The sequence below is a fragment of the Triturus cristatus genome, chromosome 4_2 (assembly GCF_964204655.1).
Source record: "Triturus cristatus chromosome 4_2, aTriCri1.1, whole genome shotgun sequence".
NCBI lineage: Eukaryota > Metazoa > Chordata > Amphibia > Caudata > Salamandridae > Triturus > Triturus cristatus.
The window spans coordinates 630092128-630117263 of record NC_140586.1 but is presented as its reverse complement, the minus strand read 5'-3'; the positions used below and the strand labels follow the sequence as shown (position 1 = coordinate 630117263).

General features: G+C 46.5%; 1 protein-coding gene across 1 annotated transcript in view; it reads right to left on the bottom strand.

Moving 5' to 3' along the window:
• RPE65 (retinoid isomerohydrolase RPE65) overlaps positions 1-25136 on the bottom strand; it is a 186857-nt gene that overhangs the window by 73623 nt on the left and 88098 nt on the right. The window contains exons 6-7 of the mRNA XM_085602298.1: positions 24611-24758; positions 6553-6634 (exon numbers count right to left, since the gene is read on the bottom strand). Of these exons, the coding sequence (XP_085458424.1) occupies positions 6553-6634; positions 24611-24758 (230 nt within the window). The remainder of the gene's footprint in view (positions 1-6552; positions 6635-24610; positions 24759-25136) is intronic.

Below are 25136 nucleotides of genomic sequence, written 5' to 3'. Positions count from 1 at the left end.
ATGCCACAGCAAAATGATGAATTGCTGTAGCCCTTTCTTATTCTGGGAAATGGTAAGCTCTATCAGCTTGGCCTAGTTAAAACAACTGATATTTTGAAGCCACACAGTTTGCCTGCCTAATGATCAGCCAGAGCTGGAAGACCTGTAGGAGCTGTGAAGGTGAGATGCAGTCGTGTGTACACCTTATGGCTGCTGATCATCTAAAGGTCAGCAGGGTCACTGCAGCTTTAACTAGAGGAACTGATGGATTAGTGGAATAGCCCTGGGGCTTCATGGTTGTGTGATCCATCCTGTAAGTGAACCTAAATGTACTACATCACAGTCCTGCTGCAAGGGATCTGAAGCCCAAGACATGACAATCATAGCCTTTGGTGAAAGCCCTAGGGCAACTGTGCGAGGTACTCCTTGTTCCATGTTGTGAGAAACGGGGGTCTCTAGTTAACAGAGGTAGGTACCTTTGTCCAAGTAGGGACCCTTCTTCGTAGTCAGGGAAAGAGGGATACCCTTCTACAATAACCCCTGCTCACCCCCTTGGTAGCTGGGCACAAGCACACAGGCTTATCTCAGAGGCAGTGTGTAAAGCGTTTGCACAAAACCAACAGTAATACAGTGAAAGCACTACAAAAGGACACCACACCAGTTGAGAAAAATAGCCAGTATTTTTATATATTTAAAACAAGACCAATAACGATGAAAATCCACATTCAGTTTTCAGAAATCTTCAAAAATCAAAATAGACTTAAACTACAGTTCCTTGAAGTTGATACCTCCGTCTGGGGCTATCACGGCATTGTGAACAACAAATCCAAACAGTTCTGGCTGACCGCTGCATTGCGGGCCAGCTACGGTGTCGGAAAGACCCGCAAAACAGTACCTTTTAGAAATGCAGGGCGTCGGCGACCTCGCGAGCAGCCCCGAAGAGCCGGAGGTGGGTGCAGGAGTCGTCAGGCCCTTGAAGTCACACGCATTGCAGATCAAACTCCTTGTGGTTAAAGTCGGGAGCGCTGGCTTTGGCAGGCGTTGGGGCTGCGGTGCGAAGTGCAGTGGTGCGGAGTGCGGTGCCCTCAGGTTGCGGTGCAGGCAGCAGCTTGGTGACAGTCATCCAGCGGTGTCGTGAGACCAGGGCTGTGGTGTAAATTGGTGCGGTGCTCATTGTGGTGCTGGCAGATCACGGTGCAAGCAGCGTCGTCGTTGTTGCTGAAGCGATGTCGTCGGCGTCAGCAGGCCAAGGCTGCGGTGCGGGATGAGGACGGTGCCTCATGTAACTTATGAGCGGTGCTCTTGAACCATGGTGCAAGCAGCAGCGACGATGTCGGTGTGGAGCGTCATCGTCGGTGATACCAGAGTAGTGGTGTGAAGCGAGGCAGTGCAGAGTGCGGGGCTCACAGGTCGCGGTGCAAGCAGTGGCTCTGTGGCGGCATTGAGTGACGTCAGGATTGCGGTGCAAAGTGCGGCGGTGCTCTCTGCGGTGCCTTCAGGACACGTAGTCAGCAGCGGCGTCGTTGATGGCATTGGGTTGCTTTTTCTTCTGTTGCAAAAGACAAGGATGATGTACGGAATGCAGAACAAATCAAACATTTACCCCCAGTCAATAGATCTGGGTTAAATCCATTGTTCTTTTGCTCACCATGCAACCCCAGTTTAGACCCAGATGTGGGTCCCATGATCTCCAGGCCACTGGAGTCAAGCTATCCTGGCTGATGATGGTTGAAACCCTGAAACCGATCCTAGGATGTTCTTTTTGCATTTGTCACACCGAGTGGGACGGGTATGCCCAGACGGGGTTACCGTGCTCTCAATGCCACTGGAGTCAAACTATCCTGGCTGATGGGGGTGAAACCCAGAAACAGGTCCTAGGATGCTTGTTTTCCAGTCCAGGAAGGACCTGGCCTGGTAGTTCGGGCTGAACTGTTCCCATTGGGCGCAGGGTTCAGACTGGAATGGCATGGGGAACAAAAAAATTATGGATTTAGGCCCAGATTTCTGTACTGGGGTTAATGTATGACATTGTTCTGCATTCTGTCCATCATTTGTTCTTTTTGCATTTTTCTTATGTTGCAGCACAAAACACACAGTCCCCAGTGCTGGTAACAGATGAACTTGAAGTCTTTGCTGTTCCTGAGACTTCTTGAACAGGGGGCAAGGTCTAACTCAAGCCCTTGGAGAAACTCACAAAAAGAAGTTGCAGAAAGTTCAGCCACTGCAGGCCAACACAGCAAAGCGTACAGCAAAGTGGTAGTCCCTCCTCACAGCTTCTCCAGCTCTTCTTCTTGGCAGTCTTTTTGGTTCCAAAAGAGTTATAAAGTTCTGGGGTCTGGGCCCCAATATTTATACTCAAAATGCCTTTGTTCTCTCAGGCCGAGAGTGTTTGTGCTTAGTCCAAACCAGTTTGGTCCTCTCTGACCCAGCTTCCTAGTAGGAGGTGGACCGGGCCTATTCAGGTGCATAGGAAATCTCATCCCACCACTCTGAATGCGGCCCAGCCCTGACTCATCCAGGAAGGCAGGACACACCTCGACCTCCCCCCCCCCCCCCCCCCCCAGTGGCTGTCTGAAGAGAATGCACATCCCCAGCCCTTGTCACTCCAAAGCCAGACAGTCAAACCACAAACTCAAAAGATGTATTTGTACACACTGAGTCCAGGCATACTAAACTCCATTTCCCTATCTGGTCCCAATGAGAAGTTATGCTTTAAGATGTTATAAGTGAAACTTCCATTCTTTACTATGGGACAGATAGCCTTGCAGTAGTGAAAAACGAAATACACTGTAATTCACCACCAGGACATGTCACCCACACCAGTACATGTACTACCTTTAACATACACAGCACCCTGCCCACAGGGGTACCTTGGGCCCACCTTAGGGGTGACTTATATGTAAGAAAAGGGAAGATTAGGGCCTGGCAAGTGGGTGCACTTGCCAGTTGAACACTGCAGTTGCAAACGGTGCGCAGACCCTGCAGTGGCAGGTCTGAGATACCTTTTCCGGGCTACTCATGTGGGTGGCACAATCAGTGCTGCAGGCCCACTAGTAGCATTTGATTTACAGGCCCTGGCACTCTTAGTGCACTGTACTAGGGACTTACCAGTAAATTAAATATGCCAATCATGGAAATAACAATCCATAACACAATTTACAACAGGAGCACTTTAACATTGAACAGCAGTGAGAAAGAGCGCAGAGACACTAAACCAGCAAAAACTGGGAGGTCAGAAAGCAAAGAGACAGGGGAAACACGCCAAAATAAGCCAAGTCTAACACATGTCATCAGAGACTACAGAGACGGACCTCGACCTTCCATTAAGCAATCATTGTTTTCAAGCTTGTTACTCTAGTTGGTTCAATTAAAGTGAACCAAGACTACAACTCCTAGAAAGAAAGAAAGAAATAAGTTGTTGCACCAAAGACCAGGACTGCAATTGTGCAGTCCTTGGTGACAGGAATCAGGTAGTAACACTACACTTGACTCATGGTCCTATGAATGCCATTGCCAGGAAATGATCTAGTTTTCTGCACAGGATGAATTTTGAATAGAACTGCTGTGGTTTGGTCACTGCTACTCACACCTATTCTACTCCTTCTAGTTCAGGTCTAGGGCCTGTCACTTCTGAGTATGGATGTAAGGCTTTGGTGTGACTCCGCTTCTGCAAGACTCCAGGTTTCTCAATACTGGCACTGGTCTTGCCAGTATAACCCATACTAACCACTGTTGATGGAAACATGGAAAGATTGGTGAGGCCGGTAAGTTTCAGAATGGTTTGCAGCTGGGGGGGAAAACATGGGAGGCTCCAGGTTGAAGTCACTGTCCAGATCTTTGCTGGTATCCACACTGGTTCGGAATCATGATTCTAAAACATCAGCTTTCTCAATGACCTAAGTGGTCTATCGATGGTGCCACTGCCTTCTGCGTTACTATTTCTACCATCCATTTCCAGCTAAGAGAGCATTGTCCAAACAGGTTCTGTAAGTTACATTGGTTGGAAGGATCAGTGAATGAGCCTACAGAGGGCCACTGGAAATGCATACAAACGAACAGACTTTCAGAGGAGGTCCTCTCCTATCAAAGTAAAACCGCCTCTTAAAGCTCAAACGGGGACAGTCAACACCAACATATATACATACATGCAAGGTACATATTTACAAAAAAATACGGTTCGCAAGCAAAACTTTGTCAATCATTCTTTCATATTATGATCAGTATTCCATTGACAGCACACAAGAAGTGCAGGAGATCACAGGCAAGGAGGAAAACAAGCTTTATAAGCTAATAGGTCTTGCCTTTGGGGCCTACTGTCTTTGCCAGTGCTTTCTGGCGATGTTATTTAGTAGTGGCAAAACAAAAAAAAGGTACAACGACCTGGTCGCATCATTCAGTTAACGCTCGTCTACGGAATGATACGGGTGCCATGTTCTTTTGTTGGCAGGATTCTATTTGATTAGGTCCTGAGAGGTGGGGAGCCACTGTGGGAAGATGTGTAGGATTCAAAGAGGAGTAATGCAAACAGCAGTACAAGGTCTAGGAGGCAATCATCAGCACAGAGCCCGGGACAGCATATTAGGGTTCGAGCAGGATGAACAGTTCTCGGTTTAAAGGAAAAAGGGTCAGCGCAGGGTTCAAAGAGTTTGGGGCAGATAGGAGTCAAGGGAACAGCAGTGCTGGGAACAAAGGATCCTGGGGGCAAGAGCAGCACAGTTTGGTGAGGAGCAATACATGGACCAGCAAAAATTCTGTTCACACTGGTCGTGTTGACGGTGAGGCAAGTGAGGTCTTGACAGGTGGCCGACTGGGTAAAAGGCCCACTAATCTCAATAGGCTGACACCTTGCTAACCTGATCTTATGCTTTGGGACACAATTGCTGTAGATGATCACATTCTCCTTATTAGCTATAAAGATTAATCTTTTTAGTTTTCTGGGTGGGCAGTTTTTCCTGAATCCTTCCAGAGATGTAGAATCTCATAATCAAATAGCAGAACCATTTAAAACTAGACTTTGTCAGTCAAAGAGTGGCATCTAGGAAAGAGTTAGAAAAGAATATCACAGATGTGTATACCCTCAAATGTGTGCTGCCATAACGTGAAGTGGAGGATTTCTTGGCTAACTGATACGGGAAATGTCATAAAATAGACAATGTGGTCTATAAAAGACAAATCATATGTATTCACAAGCATTGGTAGAGCCAAATTGCTCCCGGCTGGCTCTAAAAGCCAGAGCTACTGGCTTTGCCAATGTTTGCTGCCAATCGCATGTGTGCACACTGACGCATGCGCACGCGTCTGGCAATCTAGCAACAGGTTTTCTATTAGAGAAAAACAATTTAAAGATGGCTGTTGATGCTCATGGATGACATTAGTGCGTCATGACGTATGAGCATGCGCTGTGACACATGTTCACCATTTTAAATTTTAACAATTCTAACATTGAAAATGATTATGTTACATCTGTAAATTAAAAGGTAAAAAACAACCATCAAAGAGAAAATTGCGTTAAGCACAAAAAAGGCAAGAAAGGAAACTACCAGCCCGGCAACACTCTGCTACTGCCAGGTCTTCGTCAAAAGAAAAGAAAAAGGTTAACTCGGGGAACAGGATGAAGAGCAGGGTGGCGAGCACCGGGGAGCGGCAGATGACCAAAAAGAATGTGTGAGGGAGAGAAAAGGAATGGGAGTGGCCTGGCAGCACTCTGCAGCACCTAGGCCTCATAAAAAAGAATATATATATAAATGAATCCAGGAAGAGGGATGAGGAGCAGGTGATAAGCGTGGGGAGCAAAGCAAAACAAGAGTATGGGGGAGGAGGTCATAAAGCAAAAATGTGAGCACGGGAACACATTTACCACGGAGTGCTCAGTGCTAAATTCAAGAGTTCCCTCTTACAGTGGAAGGATAAAATGAATCCAATAAGGACACTGTGAGATCCAAGTGAAACCAGAGAAGGCAACCGAGAAAAACAATAAAGTCTTGCAGCCAAGGATTGGCCCAAAGCCCACTCTAAGTAATGGTGTGAATTGCAAACAATAGTATTGCTGAGACCTAAGGGTGTGCTGTAAGGTTCTTTATCATAGGCCTATTTCCCCATGCAAACCTTACAATAGCTGCTTATAGAGGGAGAAGTCCGGCCCAGATAAAGTGGTGTGGTACCTCAGATTATAGGAGATTTTGGTGGTTTCACAGGTAAAATATTGTATTTAACTAAAATGTAATTATTCTTTAATTATTTGGGTGCTGATAATACAATGTGTGTTACCAGAAAAGAATTAAGACCAGACTGATAGATTTAAGGGAAATGCTAATCAGTGGACAGTCCAGTTGAAATATTGTTAGATTCCACTATGTTAGGTGCCTGTTGGTTGTTGTATGTTTTATGTACATAAGTACGTACACGAGGTGGGTGCTAATAGATATGGTATGGTGCTCTTGCAATTTCTACGTGCAAAGAGACTATTGATTTTACAGATCTTACTAAAATGCCCATTTTGAAAAAAAGCACATTTCACTTGAAAAAAGATAATTAAAATATATTTGCTGCCATAACGTGAAAAAGCATGATTACCTGTGGACATAGGATGGCTTAAACCGTTCACTACACGGGAACTGCACAACGACTTTCGCTTTGTTAATAGGGTCTTCTTTGTCTGTGAAGCAAAATAATAGGGAGACATAATTATAAACTATTCACCCAGACATGCAAGATGTTCGAACAGAGACCAAATGCAACATTTGCACTAACACTAGGCCTGGGTTGGATTTTTATTACGCACGTAAAATACTGCAACATGTGTATATTTCGCATTAAATTAATTTTAAATTTTCTTCCATTTCTTGGGCGCCTTATTTCGCCTACAGCAGAGTGGTGTGAGCAAACAAATGTCTCTTGTAAGGATTGTAAAACTCACCCAACTCCTGCCTGTATCTCATTAGACTTTTTAGTAGGCAAGGTACGTTATCGCGTTCAAATTTCATGTCAAACTGCCAAACACATTCTGCGTGACAGGCGTAATTTCTGCCAACCCCACTGTGGGTCACGTGGTGGTAGTCATCTCCCCACTTTGAGAGCTTAATATCATGACTGCTGATTTGAAAAATAATTGCATTTTGTGTTTCATTCATGTGTTTACGTTTTTTTCTCTTTTCGTTTTTAATTTTTTCTACACAAAGTTCAACCACAGACCCAATACAAATAAAAAATAAATTCAGGTTTGGCTTTGAAACTATACACTCCAACCGCCTTGTCTCCAGCATATGTCTTATTACATTCAAGCACATATTTGTTGTCGCATGGCACCAACAAGTATCCGCCCTCACAAAAAAGGCAGTTTTGGAGAAAAGTAAAGGGAACCCACTTATTCTGCTGGTTACACAATGAAGGCTTCTGTGGGGGAATCAATCGGATTAAATGAAAGAAGCTTTCCTGAGAACACAGCTCACTCCGACAAAGTGAGTTTCCCACATTCCCAAGAATGCTATTCATGAGGGCAATTAACGAGAGAGCATTAGTCCCCAATCTAAAGAAAGCTTTTGTTACCAAGTATAATTACCACGGGGCAAAACCCAAAGAAAACTATTTCGCTTTAGCACACAAAGGAGAGATACAGGGCGGTTTAATGTGCATACCACAACTCTACCTATGTGTTTTAGGGCCACCGAATTAAAGGCAAAAGGGAGAGGATGTGGCCTTACGGCTAGAGCAGTCGACCTCGAAGCTGGAGAACCGGGTTGGAGTCTCGGCAACGACGCTCAATATCCTGTGATTCTGGGCAAATCACTTAATCTCCCCGTGTCTAACAAAAATGAACGTGTCCTTGTGTAACGAAACTGGTGCTCATGTAAAGCGCTCTGATACCCAATATCTTCGGGTCTAGTTCGCGCTATTTAAAACTCTACAAAAAAAAAAAAGTTAGGAGCAGTAAATGCAACCTTCAGCACTTCCTTACGACCCCTGGCTTCAGGAGGTCATGCAGGGAGAAGCAACAACAAATAAACCCAGATACAACACCGCATTTCATTTCTGCAGATTCCACTTTCTGTAGACCACGGCACTGAATTTGGCTAAAGATTAGACAAAGGCCAACCAACCCTGTGACATAATCAGCGGTCAAAAGATATTTGATGTCAGCTCCGTGACGCAACAAAGTCCACGGGGGGGGGGGTGAGCTCGAGGGGGGGACCCCCTCAGCACAGTACAGGCCTGATAGCTCCTAAGTGAGACCGGAGAGTTACCCTCCCTGTACTTTGCAGGGGGGCCCCCTCAAGTTTTGTTACGTCACTGTGTCAGCTCTGAAACGACTATCAGGTATTCAGCGTTCATGTACTACTGAGTGCAATGCGCGTCATTACATTGGGGGGCATATTCTCAAGGAGCTATCGCCGAGTTAACGGCACTTTAGCACAGCCACAGTCGCGATAAATTCATCGCGCCATTCAGAAGCCGGTGCAAACAGTCGATAGCACCAGTTTTCCCGTGATAGCATCCTCCAAAAACATCGCCACGGATGACCCCGGCAACTATCGCTCATGAGATGCAGAGTAGGCGTTCCCGAGCAAAAAGCAGCGACAATACCACTCCACAAAATTCTCAATGACCTGCCTGATCTGTGATAAGAACGCAAAACATGGGATAAGGCGCGTTAGCAGCAGGAAATTAACACCTGCTCTGATCTGGTGCAAAGTCGGACGACAACCGGCTGCAGCCAAGGGAGCACAGCCCATAACCAAGCATGAAGAACAACAGATGCCCCCGAGTAACTGAACATGCAGCCTGGAGCACCATGAAGGATACCCACACGGAGACACCACACCCATTTGTAGAGTGGAAATGGCGTCCAGCACGTGCGCCAGGCCCTTTTTATTGGCACGGTCACATGTCCTGTGACGCTGGTGCCGAATGGGTGTGGTTGTGAACCAGCCATGAGGGAGTGGCCGTGGTATGCGGACAACTAGACCTGTGAGCAGCAGATCCCTACAGGGAAGACCTGGGACATGTAGCATTGTCCCCCCCCCCCCCCCCCCCCCGGGAGCGTGAGCGGAGTGGACTGGCCTGGCGTATGCCATTCCAGCGTAGGTGTGTGAAAAATGATCCCGGGGCTGTGTGCGTGCTTCCATTCTGGCCTGGACAAGGAAGTAACAAATGTGTGTTTCCCCGTTCTAGTGTCGGCGCCACCCGGCACGCAATCAGCAATGTGTCACCCTGTGACCCAAATCCCACAACATAAGCAACATGGATGTAAGGTGCAATCAATGACCCTACATGAATTCATGCCTCCACACTTGCAAGATCATGGACATGACACATTGTTGTGAAAATGAATGTTTAATACACATTCAATGGAGTGTTGTATACGGAGCAGTACAGAGCCATGCAAAGCCCACCTTGCAGCGTTGGCCTGTGGCGGGCCATCCAGAGTCCTTCTGTGAATGACATGTTCCTCAGTAGTGGAGGAGTGAAGTCCGCAGTCTGATTTCTGTGTCATGGGTGACCAGACAGAATATGGCAGTCCATGTCGAGGTCCAAGGTGAGTGTCGCAGAATGCATCGGGGGACACTGGAAGGGGATGATGCTGAGGGCAGAACCAAGCATTAACAGGCCATATGGCGGACATGGATGCTACCGCTTCCTTATGACAACGAGGCCAGATTCATCCGCATCTTCGTCCTCTGCTGTTTCAGGTGCCTCACATGTGGGTGGTGATGTTCTGTCTCCCGCACTGTGTGGCAGTGACACCGCAGGGGCCGGAGGTGGAATGTGTGCGGCACTGTGTGGAACTGACACATCAGTGGCCAGAGATGTGGATGGAGTGGTAAGAGTAACATGCCTCCACGCCAGGCCTTGTAGCAGCAATGCCATGAGGATGGTCTTTATGGCATTGAGGGACCCAGCCAACTCTCGTGGGTGTGCAGCCGTGTCAGCCGCCGTTTCCACATGCTGACGCTCCCTGTCCTCCATGAGCCTCCGCATGAGTCCCAACTCCCGGGCGAGCTCGCGGGAGCCACTATGACGGGACAGTCATTCTTGCCTCTGAGTCAGGACCCTGGAGATGTCGGACATGGTTCGTTGGAGAGCATAGAGCGGACTGCCAGTTTCCGTTAAGGACTGTGAGTGGTCCCTGATGGCACTTAGACACCCACATATGGCGTCTAGATTTTCTGCCATGTGGTCGAACCCCACCTGCACCTGTTCGGCTAGCTTCCCCTGGCACCCCAATACACGGAGTTGGAAGGCCATGTGTTGGTCGTAGGGGTCCTGGGAGTCAGCCAAGGTGGTGGGTGATGCCTACTGTGTGTACTGTGTGGGGGTGATTTCTCCTCATAGCAGCTGGGCTGCCCTGCTCCTGGAGCTGGGGTGCGGAGGCTGTCCGCGAGCTGTTGGAGGGCGTCGGGGTCGAAGGTCTGGTTGTCCTCTTCATCATCAGAGAAGAGAGGTTGGGACTGCTCTGCAGGAGGTGTTGTATTTCCCTCTGCAATGTGAAGGGGAGATGTAGTTTAACATTGTGTTCATATGTATGTTGACGCATTGAAAATGTTTACATGCAGACTGAATGACACTGTACATTGTGACTGTTTGTGGGGAGCTGCCTTTGTGATGTGGTTTAGTGGACATTTCGACCACTTCACAGATGTGTGTTTGTACTTGTACATTGTCAATTCACATTTCCCTGCAATGCCATATGTGATTGGCCAGTTACTGCCCACAAGCGGGACCAGTTGTGTCCCCTGTTCTGTTGTGGACGTGTTGCGGATTTTGCCACGTCGTTGTCAATGTTGTGGTGCTCTGCATGTGATGTGTGTGCCGCATTTTGGCGGAGTTGGCTGCCCCTCATCCCTTACATGAGGTGTGCCTCTGTCTTCTGTGCTTATACAGTGCTGGTATGTGGCATTCGTGGGTGCATTGGTATCTTGGTGGCAAGTTGGGGGTCTGGAGCATGGTTTGTCTGATGATGTGCTGTGCTTACTTGTGCATGTGTGCCATTGTGCCCATCTCCCCCCGTGCCCCAGTCCCTGGTCGTTACTCACCCTGTTGCTGTTGTGTCTGGTCCTGTTGAGCAGTGTCTGGGCCCTTGCCACCGTCTCTCCACTGATGACTGTGGACACCATTTCCTCCATCTCGTCCAGCTCCTCCTGTGGCGCTGGACTGCCACCTCCAATCTGCATTGCTGTCTTCCGGTAGTTTGCGAGCTTCTGCTTGGTTTTTCGCTTGACATCATTCCAGCGCCTCTTGACCTCGTCCATTGTCCTCTTCAGTACTCCAACTGCATTCACCTTGTCCACGATGGTCTGCCATATTCCATTTTTAGTTACCAGTGACACAGTGGAGGTGACAAACAGTAGTTGATGGTGATCCTGTTTTCCTGCGGTCTGAACCTTTTCTTCCTACTCTTCTTCTCCTTGGCCTTCCCTGACCCCGAAGTCCCAGGCTGGTCCTCCGGGGGGCTTGTGGGGTTCTGGTTGTCCTCTGCACTTGCTGCGGCTTCGCTGTTGTGTGGATTTTGTATGTGGTTTTTTTCACCTTTTGTAGTGCATTTTCCCGCATGACGTGTGGGGATTGCAGGCCTGTGGCTGTTTTTTGCTGATTTTTGTATCGCGATTGGCGTCATCGAAGCTTTTTTGGCGTTGGTGTTTCAAATTTTTGCGGCGTCGCGTTGGTTTTAACGTGTTGGTTTGATGCGTTGTCGTGGGACTATCGCATTGTGCCGCCGGCTTGGGAATACCACGTTGACACGGAGTTATTTTCCCGCAATGGACTGCGATGTGGTGAGTTGTGATAAGCTACTCTTGCGGTAGTTATCACACGTTCTTGAGAATATACCCCAGGGTGTTTTCAATGGTAGTGCTGCTGTCCCACTTGAGCAGCACCTGCAGATCACGTGGTGTGCCAAGTTAAAAGGGGGCTAGAGAATTCTTAAGTTGGGAAAGGTGTCCTTCCAAGAGAAATCGTAGCACTTTTAAGCAAAGGCATAGTAAACAAATGATATGCTGTTACACCCGACAAAGGATTTCCTCTCAAATCACTATATAATTGTTTTGATTTAAATAAAATGACTGCAAAAAAAATTACAATCATAGTAGACATATCTGGAACCGTTCAAGGCACATACTATCTTTGTTAGAAAATGACAACTTCAACAAACTAGAACTAAACAAGGGTGAAAACTCTCCCAGAGTATAGGATCATGCGCCTCTGGTGTGAAAACCCAAAATAAGTGAAGGGAGATGAAACGAGGGAGAGGAAGACCACGATCCATGTAAGTGCTGCTCGAATACCAGTAGAGGAAAATCAATACTTAAAGAGTTTTGTCAGTGCTGTTTGAATAATGTGTGCTGTTGTCTCTCCTACAGAGCTGCATACATCTGGGGGTGGTGGTGTGCCGCTGCTCACTGTACCTCAGCACGGGTCCTGGCATTGTCATTTGGTTTTGGGCATTACACACATTGATCCTGCCTCCTTTGTTTCTTATGCTCTGGTCCTGTCAATGTTTGTGGTGCATTTAGTGAAGATGGGGGCATCAGGCAAGTAAGGCAACACCACCTTCTTACATCCTTCTCCAGTTATTCGCTTGTCTCCCCACAATGCTACCCTTTGTATTAACCTGTGCTCCTTCTTCTGGTACATCCAGCCCAGCTAGCACCTCTTCACTTGACTTTTACTCTTGGCCAAACAGTTAGTACAAGGAGCGTCACATATTAGATCTAAGGGGTGGATACTTTGCTCAGTGTCATGCATGTGCATGAATGCAGGCAGTAAAGCTGCATTCTGACTAGTTTGCTTGCTGCTCCCATAAACACCCTGCCCTAATGATCAATTACTAGACCAGGAAACAATCCTAATTGAACCCTCTTGTGCCAAGCCCTGGCTTGAGATGCAGACAGCATGCCAGGACCTTGCAGAGGGGTTGGTCTGGTTCAGCAGTCTAGTAACTTCAAGTCACAGGCAGCAATAGCAGACATTGATGGTTCGCAACACGAGCAAAGGCGGAACAGGTTTGCTCACTTAAATTAGAGAGCTGGGAAGGGCGTTCCTTTCTCCTGCAAGGAAATTCCATATTTCTTATTTGGCTTTCTCTCCCAGCTGCCCAGTTAGGTTCACTCGTTCCATTGTCAGCTTTGACTCCTTTCCACCTGCTGACTCTGCCAGGCTCCACACAAATGTAATCTCATTCAGCCCAGAAGGAAGAGTCATTCACCTCGATCCTGGCACTTGGCTGGACTTTTTACTTCCACTATCCATAAGTAGTGCTTATGGTGACTCAAACTATGAGATAGAGCCCTCTTGTCAATGGAGTCCTGGATTTAAGAATTTGAGGGGTGAGGAGCACTGGGACTGCTGTAAAATGGTAGTTTTGGACATGGCCCATTCTGTAGGGGCATGCCCAAACCTTTTCCCTTCACCCTCCTGTTTTCTGAACCCATTTTTACAGGCTTTTAGGACTCTATGCACTTTACATTGCCTTTTAGGACTTTGCACACTTTACCACTGCTTACCAGTGCTAAAGTGCTTGTGCTCTCTCCTTTGAACATGGCAAAATTGGCTTACACCCACCTGGCACATTTAATTTACTTGTAAGTCCTTAGTAAACTGGGCCTGCAAACTAAATGCTACTAGTGTACCAACTGTGCCTAGTGTGCCAGCCACCTAAGTAGCCCTTGAACATGTCTCAGGCCTGCCAGGACAGCCTGTGCGTGCAGTTGTAAACTATCATTCAGCCTGGCAAAGTAAACCGTTTGCTAGGCCTAAACCTTCCTTTTTAATACATAGTGGGCACCCATAGGGTAGGCTTTAAACAGCTGTGAGTGCAGGGTGCAGTGGATTTAAAAGGTTGGATGTGTACTTTTAAGTTTTACATGTCCTGGTAAATTTGTTATGTACCCTCTTAAATTCATGTTTCACTACTGCAAAGCCTACCTCTCCCATTGGATAACATTGAGTGACCTAATTACATTTAATAAGAGATAACTTTCACTTGGAAGCAGGTAGGAAGGTCAAGTTTGGTGTCTAAAGAATTACAATGTAAAGCCCTCATTAATAGTAAAGTTGGTTTTAAGTCACAATTTAGAAAATGCCACTTTTAGAAAGTTTTACAAGAAACAAATGATGGACGGAATACTGACAATGCAGACATTCTCCCCCAGTCAAGAGATCTGGGTTAAATCCATCGTTCTTTTGCCCACTACGCCACCCCAGTTCAGACATGGCCATATGCAAATCAGTCTTGACCCTGTGCCTCATGGGAACAGTCCAGCCCGAACTGCCAAGCCATGTCTTCCCTGGACCGGAATCAAGCATCCTAGGACCGGTTTCTGGCTATCAGCCGTCATCAGCCAGGATAGCTTAACTCCAGTGGCGTAGTGAGCACGGGACCCACGTCTGGGCATACCCATCCCACTTAGGGCGAAAAGCGTTACAAGAAACAAATGATGGACGGAATACTGACAATGCAGACATTCTCCCCCAGTCAAGAGATCTGGGTTAAATCCATCGTTCTTTTGCCCACTACGCCACCCCAGTTCAGACATGGCCATATGCAAATCAGTCTTGACCCTGTGCCTCATGGGAACAGTCCAGCCCGAACTGCCAAGCCATGTCTTCCCTTGCCCGGAATCAAGCATCCTAGGACCGGTTTCTGGCTATCAGCCGTCATCAGCCAGGATAGCTTGACTCCAGTGGCGTAGTGAGCACGGGACCCACGTCTGGGCATACCCATCCCACTTAGGGCGAAAAGCGTTACAAGAAACAAATGATGGACGGAATACTGACAATGCAGACATTCTCCCCCAGTCAAGAGATCTGGGTTAAATCCATCGTTCTTTTGCCCACTACGCCACCCCAGTTCAGACATGGCCATATGCAAATCAGTCTTGACCCTGTGCCTCATGGGAACAGTCCAGCCCGAACTGCCAAGCCATGTCTTCCCTGGACCGGAATCAAGCATCCTAGGACCAGTTTCTGGCTATCAGCCGTCATCAGCCAGGATAGCTTGACTCCAGTGGCGTAGTGAGCACGGGACCCACGTCTGGGCATACCCATCCCACTTAGGGCGAAAAGCGTTACAAGAAACAAATGATGGACGATGCTTATGGCCATGTCTGAACTGGGGTGGCGTAGTGGGCAAAAGAACGATGGATTTAACCCAGATCTCTTGACTGGGGGAGAATGTCTGCATTGTCAGCATTCCGTCCATCATTTGTTTGTTGTAACGCTTTTCGCCCTAAGTGGGATGGGTATTCCCAGACGTGGGACCCGTGCTCACTACGCCACTGGAGTCAAGCTATCCTGGCTGATGAAGGCTGATAGCCAGAAACCGGTCCTAGGATGCTTGATTCCGGTCCAAGGAAGACATGGCTTGGCAGTTCGGGCTGGACTGTTCCCATGAGGCACAGGGTCAAGACTGATTTGCATATGGCCATGTCTGAACTGGGGTGGCGTAGTGGGCAAAAGAACGATGGATTTAACCCAGATCTCTTGACTGGGGGAGAATGTCTGCATTGTCAGCATTCCGTCCATCATTTGTTTGTTGTAACGCTTTTCACCCTAAGTGGGATGGGTATTCCCAGACGTGGGACCCGTGCTCACTACGCCACTGGAGTCAAGCTATCCTGGCTGATGACGGCTGATAGCCAGAAACCGGTCCTAGGATGCTTGATTCCGGTCCAAGGAAGACATGGCTTGGCAGTTCGGGCTGGACTGTTCCCATGAGGCACAGGGTCAAGACTGATTTGCATATGGCCATGTCTGAACTGGGGTGGCGTAGTGGGCAAAAGAACGATGGATTTAACCCAGATCTCTTGACTGGGGGAGAATGTCTGCATTGTCAGCATTCTGTCCATCATTTGTTTGTTGTAACGCTTTTCGCCCTAAGTGGGATGGGTATTCCCAGACGTGGGACCCGTGCTCACTACGCCACTGGAGTCAAGCTATCCTGGCTGATGACGGCTGATAGCCAGAAACCGGTCCTAGGATGCTTGATTCTGGTCCAAGGAAGACATGGCTTGGCAGTTCGGGCTGGACTGTTCCCATGAGGCACAGGGTCAAGACTGATTTGCATATGGCCATGTCTGAACTGGGGTGGCGTAGTGGGCAAAAGAACGATGGATTTAACCCAGATCTCTTGACTGGGGGAGAATGTCTGCATTGTCAGCATTCCGTCCATCATTTGTTTGTTGTAACACTTTTAGAAAGTTGGCATTTTCTTGTCCCAACCATTTGATGCCAATAGCCTGTATCCTGGGTCACATGACTAGGTGTAGCTGGCAGTTGGTATTTGTGTATTGCTTTCGGGCAGTGAGACAAAGAGGTAATAGGTGTTGGCAGGATGGGTCATCTCTTACTTGATGGGGGAAGGAGCTGTCACCTACCACACTTGCATATCACAAAGACTCTCCATTAGCACACTCACAAGGGGTTACACAACAGTCTACTGTGCCCCCAGTCAAGTTGGTGTCAGGCAGGTAGAAAATTCCAAGCACCTGTGGAGTGGAACCCTCTAGAAGTTTCTCCAACTTCAAAGCTGGCACTGGACCCTCAGACCCATTGGGACACTCCTGGACCTGTGGATACTACAGAAGAAGGATGCCCTGCTGCTTGAGGCCTGCCCTGCTTGCTGGGAAGGATGACTGGGCCTGCCTCCTTTGTCCCAGGCTGAAGTGTCTCAAAGGGTCAGCTGACTGGCCTCCTGTTCTGAACTACACAACATAAGCTCCAGACACCTCACTGCATCTGCCCAGCTCATCTGCTGCCTGGACTGGCAACTGGACCTGCCTGAGCCATGCTGGCCTCTGCTGGAGTGAGTTCCTGATCCGCCAGAGGTGCCCCTCAGCTCCTGGACCCTTGGTGTGGTATCAGTTGAGTTCCCTCTCCAAGAAAAGGAGAAATCCTGAAGTTTCGAGCTCTTTACGAACGCACCAGTTTGTGCCAAGATCTTGCCACCCACTGCCAATGAGAAGCGCTGTTGAACCCGATGCTTTGCACAACAGTGACCCCCAAGTGCCAACTGGCAACGTGAAATCTGCACTTCGTGCTACAGCATCAGCAGCTTATGATGACCACTACCACGAATCTCCAGCAACGACCGTTCGCGATGCCTAACACGATCTTTGCACTGCAGTGGCAACCATCCGTGACGCCTTTCCTGCTCTTTGCGCTACAGCGATGACCATCCGGGACCCTCTTCCTGCTCACTGAGGGATCCGCCATTGCAAATGGAACTTTTTGCGCCAGACTCTAGAAGGTAACTTTTTCGGGGGAACTAACCTGGTCCCTGTATCAGGCCCCAACCCATCGTGGCAGGCCTGCACTTGTGACTTTCACCCGGTCTTGCATGATGAGATAACCATGAGTGCCGCTTTGTACTTTTAGGCACTGTAATTACCTCACATCTTTGAATTTGCACATCTCTGGTCCTAGTGATTGGATTTGAGTTGTTTTGGCCCATATAATTTATTAAATGTTACTCTATTTTTTTAAATTGATGTGGGCTTTCACTTTATTATTGTTTATGTGCTGCATAAATACTTTACACATTACCTTGAAGGTAAACCTGACTACTTTTGTGCCAATCAACAAGAGGGTTAAGCACAGGTTAATTTGAGGTTTGTGTGTGTTTCACCCTGACAAGGATTGTGGTTGCTGCTTGAGTAGGGTTTCATACCCCTCAACCAGTAACCCAGTCTCCTACAAGAAGCCTCTTGTCTGGGTAGAATACAGTGAAGCCGTCACAATAGGGAATATGATAAAGGAGTCCTGGAGTGGGAGGGAGGGGGTGTGCAAAAGATCCATGGGACTGGAGGAGCCCAGAGGTTGAGACTGAGGAGCTCTGTAGCTGGGGCAGAGATGACTTGTAGTTGGGCAAAGGAGGAGCACTGAGATGATAGGAAGCAGCCCTGCAGGTGGAGTGAGATGGAGGAGTCTTCGACCTTTGTTACCCGTAAGTGAAGAGGAGCCTTACAGTCTGGGGTTTCATGGAAAACCTCTGGGGCTCTAGGTGAGATGGACTCCTTAGGCTTGGACGAAATGGGGAAGCTCTAGGGTGAGATAGATGTGTCCTTGAAATGTAATGTTTGCTCTGGTGAGGGTGTCAGCATCCCCTTGTCCCCTATGTAACACATCACTGGGATCTGCAATGGAAGGATTACTAACATATTATGGTACTTGTAAGTGTACTTTTTTAACTACAACAAAATCATATATAATATTTGTTTAGGTAAAAGCTCCTTAAATTGCACTGATGAGATTTAAGAAGCTTGTATAGCAAGTGAGATATTTTTCACCATTTTAGGATTATTGTGGGTCTGTCTAGAGGTGTATTAATGTCATTAATGGCTACAATTCTCCATGTACATAAGTATGTTGCATTTTTATAGCAAAAACCTAGACAAAATGCAGCAGAGCACAGTACTGGGTCAAAGAAAAGCATAAAGTAAATCAGTGACAGAAGAGGAAGGTAGCTACTGTGTGGATTGTTAATGCATTTTGTTGCAGTATTCTTTAAAATAAGGTGTGTTTTAAAGTCGTTCCTAAATTGAAGCAGTGTTGGGGTGGCCTGATAGATACAGGAATGTTTTTCCAGATTTTGTGTGCTTGGATGGAAAAAGGCCTGCCTTGTTTTTTTTCTCCTTTCTTACACCTTTTAACATGCAGGCTGGTCGTGACTTTGTCTGCAAAATAGGCAGAGTTGCTGGTCGTGTTGGCTTTGTAAATGATGTAGCTGGTTACCAAAATAGTGTGGGCTGGAAACAGGAGTCAATTGAGTTTCATCAGGACGAGGGTGATGCAATACTTTATCTGAGCCATGGTTGGTAGCAGTACCCTCCAGCCCTCGTTTTTGTGGACTGTCACCTATTTTCTCTCAACAGATTTTGATTCAAAGCAAGAGAGATTAGATGAAAGAAGGAAAAACAGTGACAAAAGGGAAAATCCGGGATGAACAAGAACCTGAAAGAGATAAACAGGTAGAGTGAGTCAGATGGTGAATTAATTTGGTGACAATGCAGCCTTAGCGTTTGGCATCCTGAATTTCGCTAGCTCCGGCAGTGGCATTATGCACAAATCCCTGGACTCTGCACTGATTCTTGTGCAAATTGAGCGCTGGGCTGATGTTAATAAATTGCCTCAGACCTCACCTATGCTTCCTGCTCCTGTATCCCATCCTTTAGGGCACCCTTCCGCCCATGTACTCTCTACTTGTGCACTAGCTCTCTCTGCCTTTGTCTGGTGAGAATGCCTCTCAACCATGGTGGCGGCTGTCTTCTGTCGCACTCTCCTATCCTACCTTGATGGTCCATGCATCTCGAGCATCTGTCTGGTGAGAACACCCCTCAGCCATGGTGGGAGGGAGATGCGGCTGTCTTCTCTCGCCTGCCATTCATGTTAGAGGCAATCTACAGGAATACGTGCATTTTAGCCAGGCACAGTTGATTAGGCTAGGGGTGAGTTCACAGTTTGGATTCCGATGAATGCATTAATGAAGACAGCAGAACAGGTAACGCCGGTCTCTTGTTAACACAGCTCCCACAGCTGTGGAGTTTGCCATCTGTTAAAGGAATATGCCCAGCCTGAATGAGCCTGCTCAGAGTGCATTGTACAGCTCAGGCAGGAGGTGCAACTACATGCGTTGGTGTCACTCTGTGTGTCTATTTGCGTAACTTTGTATGTTTCTGTGTACTGTTTCTCTGTGTGGTTCTCCATGCGTTTTTGTAGTGTCTCTCTGTGCATGTGTGTCTGCATGCAGCAGTATGTTTGTGTATGTTCGTCTGGTGTCCCAAGGTGTATGCATTTGCATCATAGTCTGCGTGTTTGTGTAGCCTTCGGAGGGAGGCAGGTGGGGGCGGGTGGAGTGTGTGTGTGTGTGTGTGTGTGTGTGTGTGTGTATCTCTATTTTCACTTGCCCTTACTTCTTGAGGTGGACTGTTCATGCATCTAAGAGGTGACGTTAATGAGGAAATCCAGGAGGCCTTTTGAGCACCAGCCTAATGTCCTAGACATCAACAACTGTACCAGCCTATCCATGTTTCAGTTTTTTATTTCATATATGAAACCCTTTACAGTTTGCTCTGACTAAACACAACCACAATGTGCAGGATGCATCATGTGGTGGTCAGTGTGTTGACAGAATATACTGGTTTGTGGAGATATTGTAGGCCTGTGCACGAATATGAGGTCTTCACCCTGACGCACCACCTTTTGTGTGCTCCTGTCCAGTGCAGTGTTTTCCTCTGCAACAAAAACGGCATAATTCAGAGAAATTGGAAACACCTCCCAAGACTTGAAATAACATTCACTGCTCCTGCCATAAAAAGCTGAATCTACATCTCTGAGTTGTCAGAAGTCAGAACTGGTAAAGCAAATAGTGTAAAGAATGATCTCTGAATCACCATCTCTTCAATTGGCAAATATGAAATACTTGCCTTATTGCAGGCGCTCTTTTGCCCTGGAAGATGTGATTTTATTTTATTCGGTCTACTCCCACTGCTTGTTGGCTCTTATTTATCTTCATTGTATAGACTGTGTTTAAAATTTGAATTAGTGGGTGTTTGTGTGCACACAACTTAGCATTTGGCGGGGCATTAGTTGTTCGGAGGGCCAAAATGTGGAAATATGGATCAATTCCCCAAAATGTAATGTCATCGTGTTAGAAAGGATGCGAGACTATCCATCCCAGACTCATCTTGAACATTTGAGGTGAGGCATTAAAATGTTCCAGCTTTTGGTGGTGATTTGCTTTTGGAAAACTCTTGAGTTATGTGCTTGTCACACCTACATTGGAATCTATATGCTACCTTTCACACTTACGTTATGTTTCATTGTATTTAAATATCATCAATTCAGCAATTACTTGGTCTCTTAGGACTATCAATGCGGTTGTGGGTTTGCCCATGAAAGGCGTAGTTGTGTGACCCTACAGAATTTCATAGTAAACTGCCAACTATTATTGGGAATGTCCATCATTGTAAAGGCAGTGGGGAGTTCCGCAGCCAGCAAATGGCACCCTTATTGAACAGATCTGTGGCAAGCTTATGGCCGGTATTTATATAGCTTCAATTTGCCGTGGAAATTCTAAAGGTCTTCCTAAAGAGGGCTGTTGTAGGGTTGTGGTGGTTATTAAGAAGAATGATTTTCAAAAGATAATTAATTAACTTAATCTTCCAGATCAGAAATTACTTGTCATCAACAATCTGTGTAATACACATATAATTGCAACCACAATAAAAGGCAGTCACTCACAAGTCATATTCATTCAACAATCTATCTCTTGAAATGGTAAGTGTTAGAAATTTAGTTTTTGTTTGGCTAGGGTATGCACCAAAGCCAGGCAGAAACCACCACACTATTCAGGGTAAGGGAGTTACACACCCAGGATAACCCCTGCTCACCCCCTTGTCACCTTAGCAGTGCAGTAAGGCTTATCACAGAGGCAATGTGTAAGGCGTTTGCACAACACACTCACACCAGTAACACAAAAAATACACCACAAAAGAGACTCCACACAGTATTATATAAAAATATATTTCTGTATTGCATACACAAATAGACCAAAATCACATAAACCAATAATTACTTTGTCCATTGGACAATTGTCAAAACATCACAATTAGTGTAAAAAGATAAAGATAATATGTTGCACACATCATGAAAACACCATCACTGCACATACAAATGCAAATCCTGAAATACTTGTTATCCTGAACATGCAAGGCAAGAACGACATACCATAACATCAGGGCATGAAATGCAGCAGATAGGGAGAGGAAACACACGAATCACCATATATCATTGTAGTACCTAAATCACCCAGTATCCCCGATGCACTCCAATTAGGTGGTATACAGTAATTAAGGAAGCAGCGAAGGGCTCCAAGGCACCTGCATGCCTATTGCAGTGAAAATGGTAATTTGTAATCTCTCTGTTGAATGCGGGATCACAACATCAAGTACATCTACCTGTGTAGTTATACAGCCTAAACCAACACAGGCATTTCAGTAATATCGCCTGCACAAGTAGAGGCATTGCAAGAGCATTACGCGACCAAGCCTATCCATGGTAGCAGCCAACATTCGTCCTCAGAAGAAATGTAGGGCCTAGGACAACGGCGCTCATATTAAACGTTTTACAGTAAATCAGGCCGAATCAGGGAGCTCTGTCGAGGCTTCTCCCGTAAACCCTGTGAAAGAAAACAAAATGCCCCTCAAACTGGAAAGAATGCAGGACAACAATGTTGGCAAAACTTTGGTTTGGCTCCAGCGATGAAAGTCAGGTAGGGGCGATGTGGGTTGCCACAGAACTAGTTGTTCACAAAGAAAGTGGAGTGCCCCAATAGCATCGGTACTTTAAGAAGCAAACATGCTTTAAGGGAATTATGGTAATATCTCTCGGCTGACATAACCCAGAGGTCTAATCTGCAGGGAGACCTTGTCGTGGCATAATTAGGACCCAAAATGAAACAAGTAAATCTTCCCCGGACTGCTTTCTGGGTCATGGGGAAGAGTGTGAGCTGCCCGGTTCCGTCAGCACTACCAACACAGGCTCCACTGGCACAGCGCTCAACATGTGCTGGGGCAGCGAGACCTGGAGCGCTCACCACGTGCTAGTCTTTGGCCACAAAAGGATAGGAGAATAAAGTGCTCACCATGTGCTAGAATTCCAACAGGGGTAGTAGTGCAGCGCTCATTTCTTGCTGGCTACCAAATTAATGGGGCAAGAAGAAGAGCACTCCAGCACAGCTCCTACACCAATCCACACTGCTGACGGACTCACAGGCCACAAGAGTCCCAGGGCAGTGGTGTGCTGATGCAACTTTTGATGACCCTGGAGTTTCAGCCAACCAGGGAGCATCTGTGTGCCCTTAGAGATCACTGGGGGCACCTAAGCAGGAATGCAGGCATCAGGCCAGCACACAGAACCAGGGTGGACAGTGCAGAGTGGCAGTCCCTTCTGCACACAGCAAGCAGCAGGTCAATACAGCAAATCAGTTAGTAAAGTGGCAGTTTTTCCTGATAGTACAGCAGTTCCATCTGGCAAGGTGCAGCATGTAGAGCCACCAGGTTACAAGTCCCAGGCAGTGTCTACAATCAAGGAGTCAGAGCCCCTGCACCTATACTCAAAATGTCTTTGATGTGGAGGTAATGTCAAAAACAATCTTAGAAGTGCACAACAACCCCATTCAATCCCAGCCCTGGCTCCAGACATCAGTAGGGGGTAAACAAGCCCTTTGTGTGTAGGCAGGGCCCAGCCTATACAAATGTAGGTATGCCTCACCTTCTCTCTCCAAGCCCAGGAAGACCATTCAGTATGCAGATGAAAGCAGACACAACCCTGTTACACTTAACCGTTCCTGTGTGATAGCTGTCTGGAAAGTATGCACAAAGCATAGCTCTCACTCTGCCCTAGACATGGATTGGAGTCAGGCTGCAAAGCACAAAGAGACATAGGCCTGTAGAAATGACCACTTTCTACAAAAAGAAATGTCTAAAATAGTAATGAAAGGTCCACCTACACCAGTAAGCAGGATTTATCACCACTTTCCCAAACATACCAAACATGGCAACACCCCTCCTTTCAGATCTGAAATTACCACATACATTCATATAGGTGAATTCCCAATGCTAACCTATGAGAGGAGCAGCACTCACTGTAGTGAAAGAAGAAATAGGGTGTTTGTCACTACCAGGACATGCCACACAATATATGCACATGTCCTATCTTTTACCTACACAGCACTCTTCCCATAGGGGTACCTAGGGTCTACCTTAGGGGTGTCCTATATGTAGTAAAAGGTGAGTTTAAGGCTTGGCAAGTAAATGCAAATGCCAAGTCAACATGGCAGTAAACTGTGCACACAGGCACTGCAGTGGAAGGCCTGAGACAGGTTTGGAAGGCTACTTTTATGGGTGGCGCAAACAGTGTTGCAGGCCCACTAGTAGCATTCATTCAATTTACAGGCCCTGGGTATATGGGATGCCACTGTACAAGGGACTTAGAGGTAAATTAAATTAAATATGCCAGACGGGTGTTAGCCAATCCTACTAAGATTAAAGGTGAGAGCACATGCACTTTAGCATGGAATAGCAGTGGTAAACGCTCAGAGTCGTAACGCCAACAAAAACAGTCAGAAAAAAACACAGGAGGAAGGCAAAACGTTTGAGGATAACCCTGCAAAAAGGGCCAGGTGCAACAGTGAGAATGGAAAACTCCCCTATAAATACTGTCAAAACTGTCTCAAAACTGTGCACATAACAAAACCCTTTATGACACCAAGCTACAAGTGTATAAATTTAGAGACAAACAATGTTTCACTGTATTTTTCCTAATGGCCAATTAACACCACAATCGTTACAATTATTAATACTAAATATGTACTAGACAGTGGCTCTTACTTCTAAGGAACATAGGGTAGTATTTTGTCTATATTTATTGTTCAAGAAACGAGTTGAACTTTTGAATTGTTGGTTGAGGCCATTAGGAAAATTACAGCCCAAACCGCTTAGCATTGCCAATGCTCGTTTCCTATGCTGCAGTGAGCAATCATTTATGTGAGACTTAAACTTCATTCGTAAATTAAACTTTTCATATTTGTGTTTTATCACAACCATAAACAGTTGCCAAAAGTATATTTTAGTTAACAGACCTTCTTGGAGCGGTGGTATTTTCACAATGTTGTATGCAAATGAAAAATGTTTTCCGAAGCAGTTGCCGATGTTGTAAACAGTGCCATCATTTTCGATGTGAGGATGGGCTGTTACTCCATTGATGGAAACATAGTTACAAAGATCCACCTAGAAAATAAAAGAAGTGGATTTATGAGTGATACATTGTGCCAAAGCCATTACAAGGTAGACATTTATTTGGGTTTTGTTGTTGTTCGCTTTTGAATTGTACTCATTCTAATTTCTGATCTGTGCTGGGCTGTACCAATAAGATGTTGCAAAATTGTAAATGTGGTAGGCACAAATATTGCAAAGCTTAAAACGTATGCCAACACCGAGAACAGGTCCAAAGTCAAGAGTTTTTAGCAAATTTTGAGTGGCACACCTTTACGAAATACTTCTACAGCAATTGTTAACAATGAGTAAAGTGTAAAAAATGATTCACTGAAGCAAGATAATACATTGGATATGATTTATTAAACGCAGATATGATGATCCTGACTTACA